Genomic DNA, 13,378 nt, shown 5'->3' on the forward strand with positions numbered 1-13,378 from the left:
AAAACACGTAGACATCTACTAATTTAATAATCTTTAAATAAAATGTACACTATTTTCCCACATGGGTGTTTTTTTTTCTCTATTGCATAAAAGGAATTTTTTTAAAGAACATCGTTCTTAATGATATGAGTACATATTTTAACTTTCCAGTGCTAGTTTCAAGGAAGTGGTTTGGAATAAAACTGCATCACTTATTAACTCGTGGGAAACTCTATGACGCTATAGTACTGAACACCACTGTAAATTTTTTAAAAATGGACTCAGACCCAATCCAGCCTCTTCAGAAATTTATGGTCTAGTAGGGAAGGAAAATGGACACAGAAACACAGGTGTGAGAACTGTTTTTAAAATTTTAGAATAATTTAAAGAAGGCAAATGTTTACTAATCAGAAGATCCCTGCCTGACGCACAGCTGCAATGATATCAACATCCCATGTGATGTTAGAATGGCCACTAAATTACCTTTTCCTCAGAGAACTTTAAGGCAAAATACCATAGTGGTTTCGAGCATAGACTATAGAGCCAGAATGATCTGGGTTTGAGTCTCATTTCTATTATGTACTAATTTGACTTTGGCAGGTTCACTTAACCTTTCTGTGCCTCAGTTCTCTCACTTATAATTAAATAATTACATACAGTTCATAGAATTATAGTGCTATTAGGAGGATTAAATGAGTTCATGTGAGTGAAGTAGGTGGAACAGTACCTGGTATACAGAATGAATCTACATAACTAACTCTATGAATCAACATAGCTTTAAAAAGAGAATCTGATGAAACACATGTCATCTATTTGTACTGAGGCCTTAAATAACCCACAGTTAAAGACATATGAAAAGATGTCACCAACCCACTGACCCAATTATGTGTCTGGGTCCATCCTTACCTCTGTATAAGCAATGGACACACATCATAGCAGTGTTTTCCAAACTTGGTCAGCAAAGTAGCCCTTAGTGCCCTTAATGAAAGACTGTGAAAGAGTTAGTTATACATTTAATTCCACCATCTGAACCAGAAAAATGTCCCTCTGGTTATCAATATTGTTTATGTGCAATACAAAAATCATAACCACAAGCACCATTTATCCAGAAAAAAACATACATTGCCAAACTGGGCAAGGTTAACTGTTTTTAAGGTTTTCAGTGAATATTGTTTGTTTTGCTAGCATTTGCTCACTTTGCTATAAGAACAGGCATAGACAATGAAGACTTAAGAAAAACGTGAAACAAAAAGAAAAACATAAAATTGAGAAAAGTCTAGTAATTAAATCCCCCATTGTTTTTTAAAAAATAATTTCTATCCATTTTTAATAGTATCACAAATCAAGCCTGTTCAAGACCTACTGTTCTGACATATAGGCCTCCTGAAATCCAGATGCTATCTCTCTTTATCGAAACTATTTACAATAGCCAAGACATGGAAGCAACCTAAGTGTCCATCGACAGATGAATGGATAAAGAAGATGTGGAATACATACACAATGGAATATTACTCAGCCATAAAAAAGAATGAAATAATGCCACTTGCATCAACATAGTGTGATAATCTCTAGGTTCATCTAAGTGAAATAAGCCAAAGACAAATATTGTATGTATAGGCAACAAATATTATATGATATTGCTTATATGTGGAATCTAAAATTACCACAGGGGAAAGTGGGGGGGGGGAAATAAATTAGGAGTTTGCAATTAAAATATAAACAAACACTACTACATATTAAATAGATAAACACAATGGACCTACTGTATAGTGCAGAGAACTACACTCAATATCTTGTAATAACCTATAATGGAAGAGAATGTAAAAAAAAAAAGTATATATATATAACTGAATCTCTGCTGTGCACCTGAAACTAACACAACATTGTAAATCAACTATATTTCAATAAAAAGAAATAAATAATTTAAAAAAATTTCTGCCATTGCCCTGTTCTGTTCAGCAGTTAGTTATTAGATTTCTACTCACCCAGAATTCACATAGTCTATACACCAAGAGACCTGTTCTGAGAGTGAAGCAGCTTTGCTATAAAGAAAGCACCACAGAATCCTGGAATCGAACCTAACCTTTTAGATTTCTAATCCAAGGCATTTTCTAGAAAAAAGCAGCCCCAGACCCAAGTGCCCCAGCTAGTTGGTGGCAGAGCTGAGGTCCTTTTCCTTTTAATTTGCCGTCTACCAGTTCTGTGCTTTTTGTTTGTTTAAACTTTCCTTCAAAACTGAAAGTCAGAAGAAACAATAAAATTTGAAGGCACAACCTTAAATAGCAGCAAAAAGCAGGAAGATGTCTGTCTATCTTTGAGAAAATATGTAGTAGGACAATGGAATTTTCATCTAAATTCAAGTAATCAATCACAATAAAAGGAACCTACCATCAGGCTAAATTGTATAGTGTAAGAGTGAAGTAAATGGGTAGGACATTGTACAATATATTTAGACAGACAACTCCATTGGCATTTCCTACTCCTCATACCCCCGATCCAATCTGGAACAGATTTTGTAATAAAAGAAGGATTACAAGGGACTTCCCTTATCCACACCTTTGTAGTCAGCCATAAGTATGTGTGGGTGAGGGGGGAAGAGGAGGATGGAAGAGAAAAAGCAAGGAAGAGGAGAGAGAGAGGGAGAGTAGAATTATATTTCATTTATATTACTTCATTTATATAACTACTGGTTTTCCTCTTCCTTCATATGTTACTTACAAAGCTGCATTCTTCCATTAGAAATCAATTCAGACATGGTATTAAAAATAAGCAAATAATAACAAATTTTATAAAAATTCCATAAGCTATTTCAAGTTGGATATGCAAATGTTACCATTATTTAAAATCAGTAAATATCAAATGGAAAATTAGAGGTTAGGGGCACAATAAGAAAAGTCAAATGTATAAAACAAGAAGATTTCAATTGCATTCAATTATTTCACCCAATCACCTAGAAGCAAAGATTCTCTATCGAAAATTGCATTGCCTTCCCAACTCCTTGGAGAGCCAGTTTAGTTAACAGCCTACCTATGCTTCAGAGATGACCATGCAGCTTACATGTCAAACTCATTTTAAAGTGTCAATCATGTCCCTTTCAATCTAATTAGTTTGGAAAGTAGTGTCACTGACCTGGAACTATGCAGACCATTTATTATCATATCATTTGATCAACCTAACACTTTACCTCAGTTGAGTTTGAGACACCTGTAGCCAAAATGTAATATCCTTTCTCCCACTCGTTACTGGTAACTCTCAATACAATTTCCTATTTACAACTCAATTTCTCTCTCTATGAATAAGCATGGCCAACTTCACAGAAGCATCCCCAGAATTTCCCTTCTTTAAGATTTCATGACAATTAAAATAGGTAAGGGGAATAAGAAAAATATTTTATATTTTATCTATATGAATGTATATATATATATATATATATACACACAAACACAATACCTGAACCAGAAAAAATACATATATATATATTAAAAACAAAAAAAGATTTGAGTTTTTGATGCCCACAAACTGCTGAAAGGAGGGAAGAGGTAGAGCAGAGGAAGATGCATATATGCTGGGAGAAATCTGGGACCTTAAACTTGAGGGAAAGCTATTCTTTTTTTGACATAACACCACCGCCATTTTTATAAAAGGAATCTGTAGGTTATAAACCCAACGTCACCAGATGGGTTTGTGTTATAATAAAGAAAAGCTTTTCCAGCTTCATAGTATTTAATTAACAAGGTAATCACTAATTCCTGAGAGGTCAGAGAACGCAGCCTAGTGCCTCTAGGGAAGGGGCTAAAGGCCAGACCACAGTGAGCTTGGAATGAGGCAGGGCTGGGGGAGGGGAGCTGCTCAGGGCAGCACTGGTTGGTAGCTGGAAGATGCTGGTCCATCAAGCAACAGAGATCACCTAGCCCACTCCCTGGTAAAAGCATGAAAATTACCAAATCTTTGCTTTAGTTTTGCATATTTAAAAACTGATTTGCAAGACAAAAATACAAGCGAGTATCTCTGAACCACAGCATAACATATTGAATCAGGGACGAAAAAACTACATACATTCATATGCCACCAAAACGTTGTATTTGTATTTTTAAAGGTGGTATTAAAAAAAGAGGTATAGCAGTTATATTTAAAGTAATGACTATTCACTCTAGAGGACAATCTAAAAGCAGGATGTCAGCTGCCAACGCTTCCGTTCCCGGCCTGTGCTTTCCTTTGGGGAAGCTGCATTTTACCAAAATTCCTGTTTGGAGGATAAGCAAGATTCTTCATTTATGTTTGCTTGATCAAATAATTATTCGTGAATATGATTTTACATCTGGTCAAATAAAATATGCATATATTTCACACTTACCTTCAGGTGAAGAGCCTGTCTTTTGAGAAAAGACAGCATTTACTTTACTCTTCTTACTGATGTCACTGTTTACAGACAAGCTGGATTGAATTTTTCTATGCATTTTTTGAGAAACGGGTGCTGAAAGTCTTCGATTCTCTGCAGATACATGTTTGGCCCCGTGGTGGATTCCATTTCCATTGCTCAGACTTGGGTGGCCGTTCTTTATCTTGCTTATTTCCTCCTCACCTTCCTGTGCTGCAGTTTGAAGCTGAGGCAAGCGCTGAGGTTGGGCTAAGTCAAAAAAACAGGCAAAGTTTATCCAGTTAAAAAAACGAATATTTGAAAATAATCAAAATAGACTCAGTAACAGACTTTCTTGGATCTTACCCATGATCCTAAAAGTGAAGAGGAAAAAAAAAAAAGGAAAACATGAATAAACATGAACATAGAGAAAGCATAATTACTAAAAGGGAAAATGAGAAGGGGGTCATCAAGGGTGACTTTCCACAAGGGATATAAAAAGAGGAGAAAAAAAGGTATTTTTTTTCTTTAAAAAATTTAAGTTGCAAATCTGAAAAACGTTCATTCAGAACTCATTCAACAGCAAATGTGGATTGTTTTCGAAGTCCCAGGTCATTTTTTAGGTGCCATAGACAAGCAATATCCCTGAAAATGATAAACTGCTCAATTACCTTTTGAGATAAGAGGCAAGGAACAATGAGGTCAGGTTATCAAAGCTGGATAAGAGAGAACGAGATAGTTGTTTTTCTTTTTAATTCCACTTTAAATTCTGAAGAAGAAAACCTTTTCCATATTCTTTAATTTGATTTTAAAATAAACCATTTATGGAAAGATAAGAATAGAAAAGAACTTCCTTAATCTGGCAAAACGCATCTATCAAAATTAGAAGTCAGCACTGGAGAAGTGCTCCTGTTTGGTCAGGACCAAGAAAAGAATGCCCACCTTCACCCTCTTATGCAACATTACACTGACAAAAACAATAAACACCAAAAAGAAAAAAAAACAGGGATGAGTCCTGGAAAGGAAGAAACAAAATTTCTGAGATGGGTACGTAATTGAATATTCCAGGGGAAATCTAAGAGACTATACATTCTGAAAAACTAAGAATTTAGCAAGACTTATACACGATGAACCATATTCAAATCAACCAAATTCTACAAGCCAACAGTAAGCAACTAGCAAATATACAAGAAAAATTGAACTCTTCATAGCAACAAAAAAAGAAAAACAAGCCAACAGACAAAAAACCCTATAAGTATCTAGGAATTAAGCTAGAAAAAAGGCGGCAGAGATTTCGTGGCAAAAATTACAAAATATTACTGAAAGACATAAAAGAAAACCCTAATAAATGGAGAGAGTATAAATATGTTAATTCTGATAATATGTTAATTCTCCCCAATTTATTTAATGTAATTCCCATAAAATTTCCAAAAGGCTTATTTGTGGAACTTGACGAGCTGATCCCAAAATTTATAAGCAAGAGTACAAGAATCACTAAGGAAATTTTAAGGAAGAAAAAGACAAATGTGGGACTTGACTTACCAGATATAAAGTCTTATTTTAAAACTACAGTAACTAAGACAGTACGGTGGTGGTCCAGGCATAGACACAAACCAATGGAACAGCAGAGAAAGTCCCCAAAATGTATACATATGTACATGCAAATGCATGTATCTCTCATACAAAGAAATTTCAGATGTATTAAATGTTTATATATGAAGAGCTTAAAAGAAAATTATAAAAGAACATTTTATTAGCATGACACTAAAAAGGGCAAACTACTTTGATTCTTTGGACAACAAATCACAAAACAAGTGGGTGACTAGTGATCATCTGTCTGCCCAGCATTTCTGAACACCCTCATAGCTTTTGATAACGTCCTCTAACTCTTCCCTACATTCCTCTTGAGTTAGAGGGCACATACGTGACTTACATTCTACCAAGGAGAAGTACGCAGAAGTGCAGAAGATGCAGAAGTACCAATGCAAGATGGCAGCCATACCTGGGTCGTGGAGCCTCTCGCACAGACAGCGAAGAAGGCATTTGTTGGTCTTGGCAGTGGGTGCAGTGTCTGGTGTCCACTTCCTAGCAGACCAGTGGGCCGAGGGTGCAGTATTAGTGGGGTTTTCCTTAGGGAAGCCCCGTTGAATGGATGGGCATGATCCTTGGCTGTGTAACTCTTGGGAGAGTCTATTGCTACTAATACATTTATTTTCTATAAATTAGCTAACATGGATTCTGGTTTTTGCAGCTTAGAGCCCTGATCTCAACCCAAAATGTTATCTGTTTACATTGGTTAAGTAATGAGGTTCTTAAAATCAACATTTACCTTGCTTGTGTAGCTCCTAAGCAGAGTTACCAATCGTAGCATTTCATCAAAACAACAGCAACAACAAAAAACGTTCCGTGTCAGATTTTACTATTATATAATTTCCTGGAATTTTAAAATCTGAAGCTGCTGTTTTAGTCTTTTCTGTTTATGATTATGGACAGTTAGGAAATGTAAATTAAATCTGAATACTAAGACGTCTTTGACTTAGTAAAAGTATTTCATGAAAAACTGTAACAGTTATACATGGCACTGATAAGTCTAAAATGGACTAATTATCTGTCATCTGGGGACTACCTAAGACTTGGTATATATTTTTGACAAAGAAGACAGCTTGCATTTGAGTAAGTCTTTAGCACACATTGTTTACTTCCATTCTTGTTCACATATCCTATGTCTCTTAAGGAAAAACATCTTAACATACCAGAATATTTTACTCATGAATGTGCATATTGTAAGAAAAAAAGTTTGGTTTTTTTCTGCTTAATGAAAGCATCCTTTCATACCAAGTCTATTAACAATAATACCCAATTTATAAAACTAATATATGAACTCCTCTTAGAGTTATTCAGTTTTTTAGTGATAAAGGAGAATAGTTTTCTAAACATTTATTATTTGGGAATAACACAAAGTAACAGCTATAAAATTTATCAAAATGTTCTGTTTTTCTCCTAACTTCTGGTGAAAAGAAAAAAAGAAGGTTACTTCTCTGTTTACTAGCTATATATGCCCTTCTCAAAACTGAAATCAACAATCAAGGCTTGTGCAGGAGATCTATTTCTTATGGGTGTGCAATCATTTGATCCAGAGATTAATTTGCTGCTCCTGTAACTTCTTGTATCAACTAGAATGACATCCTAATGACTGCTATTGAACATAAAGCTAGTTATGCATATGTATTTAATGGGATGCCAAAGAAGACAGTTAAACCTAATTTGGTGTTCTTTTCAGAGCTCCCTCCAGTAATCGCACCAAATAAATGGAATGTTTTGGGCCACTTCTTCTCTGAAAAGAATAATTCAAGCAATCTGAGAGCTGGGTTAAGTTGAAATGTTACTGACCAATGCTGGGGAGACTTATCAATCAAAAAGGCCCTGTCATATTCTATAATCCAAGATCAATTTAAAATTATTATGTAATAAACATTCTCCATAAATAAAAATAAAGGTGGCAAAAGACATCAGGTCTTGCCACCAAATCCTAAAACCGACAGGTCTGACCTTTTCCTACTATCAAAATTGACTATTTGCAAATTACTGGGTATGGCCAGAGTGATATTTACACATATCCTTGATGATTTATCTACATTTCAATCTTCAAAATGATATCTATTTCTGTTGGCAGATAAATGATAGTACATTCATTTTTGTTTCACTGCCACCTAATTATTTTTAGTGTAGTTTGTATTATGGGTCAAGTAACCAAGTATTATCTCTTCACTCCAGTTTCTTAACATTATGATTTTGTCAGATGCATGCAATATATAAGTCAAATCAAAACTGGATAAACCCTAGATATATGAATTATCTTAAAAGACATTTAACTTCATTGATAATTTTTCATAGATGTGAATTAAATCTTACAGTAAAAGTACAACTAAAACCAAATCAGGAATGTGATTTTATTCTTGAATAAAGAACAGAAACGTCTGACTGATTAAACCATAACTACTTGGCTTTAAGCAGATTTCTTTTCCTTATTGTGTAAAAGTTGTGTATGGCTTAAAAAAAAAGAAAAAGCACACTAATATGGGAACGACACAATGCTCCTTAAAACACAAGTGATGCCTAGGGACCCTCACTCTCCCTTTAATGATCCACTGCTCTCATTCAGCTGTCTTTCTTTTTTCAAATCTTTACATATGTGACAGCTCTCAAAAGTAGACCATAGACCATCTGGCATTTTCAGAGGTGTAACTTGTGCAAATTCAGCTCTATTGGGAGTGCACTGCTATCTTCTGCCTGCGTTATAAAGGGACAATAGAATGTAGAACTTATGAGTTGTTTTGAATTATTCATTTTTTTGCCTGTATATTCAAGAAATTTTACAAACTCTGCATTTTGTACTACATAATCACATGCGTTAAAGGTACAAAGAAACTTTTTGACACCTCTTTTCTACAGAAGGCTGGCATTTTGTTTGATATGTGAACATTCAGCATCTGTTATATCATTCTAAACAGGATGGGTGCTTCTACAAAAGACCCCATTTTAAACTTACTCTATATGAGCAAAAAAATGTATTCTTGATATTCAGTAACAAATGCATTACACATCACAATTTCAAATACCAGTCATATGAACATTCAACATCTCCAAACCTGGATAGCATTGGTCACCCGCTTACCATATGTGTAAAAAAAAATTTTTTTTTAATCATTTTTCACACAATGCACCATGATTGTAATTTTAATATCCATGATGAATAGTTACAAATGTCTTAAGAAATACTGTGCTTTCTAGGTTCAAATGTTTTCAATCAGGAAGGAAACCAATAGAATTAGATCTAGTGATTTTCAATAATAATAAATACGGGAGTAATGAGTCAATAGCATGAACTTCTTTTGATAAAATTTTTTTTAAAAAAACTGGGTGATATTGGAGCTAGTAATAACTATACTTGAAACTGCAGCTGCTGGAGTAGCAATATAAAGCAACATTCTGCTATAGCGTATAATCTATTAGCATGTGCAAATCATCTTCAGTCGCTGGTCTCTTTACACAAGTCAGATTTAATAAAATTACAAAAGAATTCTCATGCCATTTAGTCAGTTTAAATGGTTGTTGTACACATATAAAAACAAATCTAAATTAAATGCTTAGGATTTAAAATTGTCAGTAACAGCATGAACAAAATAGAATATGGAGAACAGAATATGGACGGGGGAAACTGACTTGGTGTAAACCGAATTTACTCTTCCTAGGGATAGTTACAAAGCTTTTATTGGGTACCAAGTACTATGCTACTCCACGGTCACTATGAGACAGACAGACAGACACACACACACACATACACACACACACACACACACACACACGTAGACTTTATTTATACATATCTATAACAAAATAGTGTTTTATTATATATACATAAAATATGCATCTACATACAATAATAGCTTTAAAAGTTTCTTACTTCAATATGCACTAATATGACACAACTATACTACTTTATTGTTATAATGTAAATTTAGGCTAAAATCAACTAAAATAAATGTGCTATTAGACAACCAGGTATCAGCTTGATGCAAGCCTTTCTCAGTGTGCAGACCCTGGGTGGACCCAGCATCCTAACAAACACACACTCTGGAAGCTCCTGGCATTTTCTATCTCTGTGTCCTTAGTTCCCCTCCAAGGGCCTTCTGATTTTCCATCTTCATTTTATTTAATGTGTATACTAACATATTGAGATATATTTTGGAACTGTAATTTTTTGGAACCTTGATCATTTGAGAAGCCCAATTAAATTCTAACTACATGACTGAGGCCTCACAGGATGGAGGGGATTGTCTTATGATGCTATCACAATGGTTAGCATTTTTAACAGTAATTCCTTTTTAAGTATTGCAAAATAAATCACCAGATGTCAGGGCTTAGATGTACTTCTTCCCAAAACAACAGAATACAACTTTTAGAAGTTTGGAGAATTGAGCACTTTTCTCCATTTCATAAGGAACATTAAGGAAGTAGTTAAACATCTTTAAGTAGAGCCTGGAAGAGGGTGATTGCTAGCTGTTCACCAGATCCATCCTCCCCATTGTCCTGGGCATGGGGCTAACCCATTTCCCAGCCTCCCTTGCAGTTCAGTTCAGCCACGTGTCCATGTTCGCTCTGAAGGACTGAGAGAAGAAATTATTCTTGCCACTTCTAGGCCAGGGCCTTAAGACTTGGGTGTGTCCTCCCTATACTATTTTTCTTGCACTTGGGCAACCCAGCTTTGACCACAGCTGAGGGAAATATCTTAAGGGATGTTGGAGAAACCAAACAGAAGGAATCTGCATGGCATCAGGGAAGAGAGCCTCTCAGTGACCTGAAATACTCATCTCATACTGTTACATAAGAAATAAACCTTGAGGTGAGCGCTGTGCTCTGGGTGCCACAATGTTGAGGACATGGCCTCTCTGACACCTCCAGCCGGGGGGATTCGGCAGCATCCGCGGCAGGAACGGCCATAGTCACCTCAGCTCCTCACTCCGGTCCTTCCCATCGCCTCACTGAGAGCCTGTCCCAGCCACAGGGACACCTCTTTTGTCCTCCCTCCAAGGCTCACGGGACCGACAAATGGCCGTGGCAACCGAGGGCCGGACTGCGGGCAGCAGCAAGCTGGCTTGCTCTATGCCAACCTGCTTCTCCACCTGTCTCTCAACAAAACCTGCTCCTACACCTGTAATTTGAAAAGAGACCTTCAAGATGGCAGAGGAGTAAGACGTGGAGATCACGTTCCTCCCCACAAATACATCAGAAATAGATCTACATATGGAACAACTCCTACAGAACACCTACTGAACGCTGGCAGAAGACCTCAGACTTCCCAAAAGATATATATCTTCTTTGTATGATTTTGTCTGTATAGCTTTGCTTTTACCATTTGTCTTGGGTTCTGTCTGTCCGTTTTGTTTGTTTTATTGTTCCTTTTTTTTGTATAGTTTTAGTGCTTGTTATCATTGGTGGATTTGTTTTTTGGTTTGGTTGCTTCTTTCTCTCTTTCTTTTTAATTTTTTTATTACTTTTTAATTTTTAATAATTTTTTAATTTTTAATTTTAATAACTTTATTTTATGTTATTTCTCTTTCTTTCTTTTTTTCTCCCTTTTCTTCTGAGCTGTGTGGCTGACAGGGTCTTGGTGCTCCGGCTGGGTGTCAGGCCTGTGCCTCTGAGGTGGGAGAGCCAAGTTTAGGACACTGGTCCACCAGAGACCTCCCAGCTCCACATAATATCAAACAGCGAAAGCTCTCCCAGAGATCTCCACCTCAATGCTAAGACCCAGCTCCACTCAACGATGAGCAAGCTACAGTGCTGGACACCCTATGACAAACAACTAGCAAGACAGGAACACAACCCCACCCATTAGCAGAGAGGCTGCCTAAAATCATAATAAGGTCACAGACACCCAAAACACACCTCTGGACATGGTCCTGCCCACGAGAAAGACAAGATCCAGCCTCATCCACCAGAACACAGGCACCAGTCCCCTCCACCAGGAAGCCAACACAACCCCCTGAACCAACCTTAGCCACTGCGGGCAGACACCAAAAACAACAGGAACTACGAACCTGCAGCCTGCGAAAAGGAGACCCCAAACAAAGTAAGTTAAGCAAAATGAGAAGACAGAGAAACACACAGCAGATGAAGGAGCAAGGTAAAAACCCACCAGACCAAACAAATGAAGAGGAAATAGGCAGTCTACCTGAAAAAGAATTCAGAGTAATGATAGTAAAGATGATCCAAAATCTTTGAAATTGAATGGAGAAAATACAAGAAACATTTAACAAGGACCTAGAAGAACTAAAGAGCAAACAAACAATGATGAAAAACATAATAAATGAAATTAAAAATTCTCTAGAAGGAATCAATAGCAGAATAACTGAGGCAGAAAAATGGATAAGTGACCCAGAAGATAAAAGAGTGTAAGTAACTACAGCAGAGCAGAATAAAGAAAAAAGAATGAAAAGAATTGACGACAGTCTCAGAGACCTCTGGGACAACACTGAACACACCAACATTCCAATCACAGGGGTCCCGGAAGAAGAAGAGAAAAAGAAAGGGACTGAGAAAATATTTGAAGAGATTATAGTTGAAAACTTCCCTAACATGGGAAAGTAAACAGTCAATCAAGTCCAGGAAGTGCAGCATCCCAAACAGGATAAATCCAAGGAGAAACATGCCAAGACACATATTAATCAAACTATCAAAAATTAAATACAAAGAAAACACATTAAAAGCAGCAAGGGAAAAACAACAAATAACACACAAGGGAATCCCCATAAGGTTAACAGCTGATCTTTCAGCAGAAACTGCAAGCCAGAAGGGAGTGGCAGGACATATTTAAAGTGATGAAAGGGAAAAACCTACAACCAAGATTAGTCTACCCAGCAAGGATCTCATTCAGATTTGATGGAGAAATTAAAACCTTTACAGACAAGCAAAAGCTAAGAGAATTCAGCACCACCAAACCAGCTTTACAACAAGTGCTAAAAGAACTTCTCTAGGCAGGAAACACAAGAGAAGGAAAAGACCTACAATTACAAACCCAAAACAATTAAGAATATGGTAATAGGAACATGCATATCGATAACTACCTTAAATGTAAATGGATTAAATGCTCCAACCAAAAGACATAGACAAGCTGAATGGATACAAAAACAAGACCCATATATATGCTGTCTACAAAAGACACAGTTCAGACCTAGGGACACATACAGACTGAAAGCGAGGGGATAGAAAAGGATATTCCATGCAAATCAAATCAAAAGAAAGCTGGAGTAGCAATTCTCATATCAGACAAAACAGACTTTAAAATAAAGACTATTGTAAGAGATAAAGAAGGACACTACATAATGATCAACGGATCAATCCAAGAAGAAGATATAACAACTGTAAATATTTATGCACCCAACATAAACATAGGAACACCTCAATACATAAGGCAAATGCTAATAGCCATAAAAGGGGAAACTGACAGTAACACAATCATAGTAGGGGACTTAAACACCC

At 36.3% G+C, this 13,378-nt stretch overlaps 1 protein-coding gene across 4 annotated transcripts in view; it reads right to left on the reverse strand.

The window, feature by feature from the left end:
* MDFIC (MyoD family inhibitor domain containing) overlaps positions 1-13,378 on the reverse strand; it is a 107,075-nt gene that overhangs the window by 40,121 nt on the left and 53,576 nt on the right. For all 4 annotated transcript variants that reach the window (XM_057550227.1, XM_057550226.1, XM_057550225.1 and 1 more), the window contains exon 4: positions 4,334-4,606. In XM_057550227.1, coding sequence (XP_057406210.1) covers positions 4,334-4,606 — 273 coding nt within the window. The remainder of the gene's footprint in view (positions 1-4,333; positions 4,607-13,378) is intronic.

This window comes from Balaenoptera acutorostrata, chromosome 7 (assembly GCF_949987535.1).
Source record: "Balaenoptera acutorostrata chromosome 7, mBalAcu1.1, whole genome shotgun sequence".
Lineage (NCBI taxonomy): Eukaryota > Metazoa > Chordata > Mammalia > Artiodactyla > Balaenopteridae > Balaenoptera > Balaenoptera acutorostrata.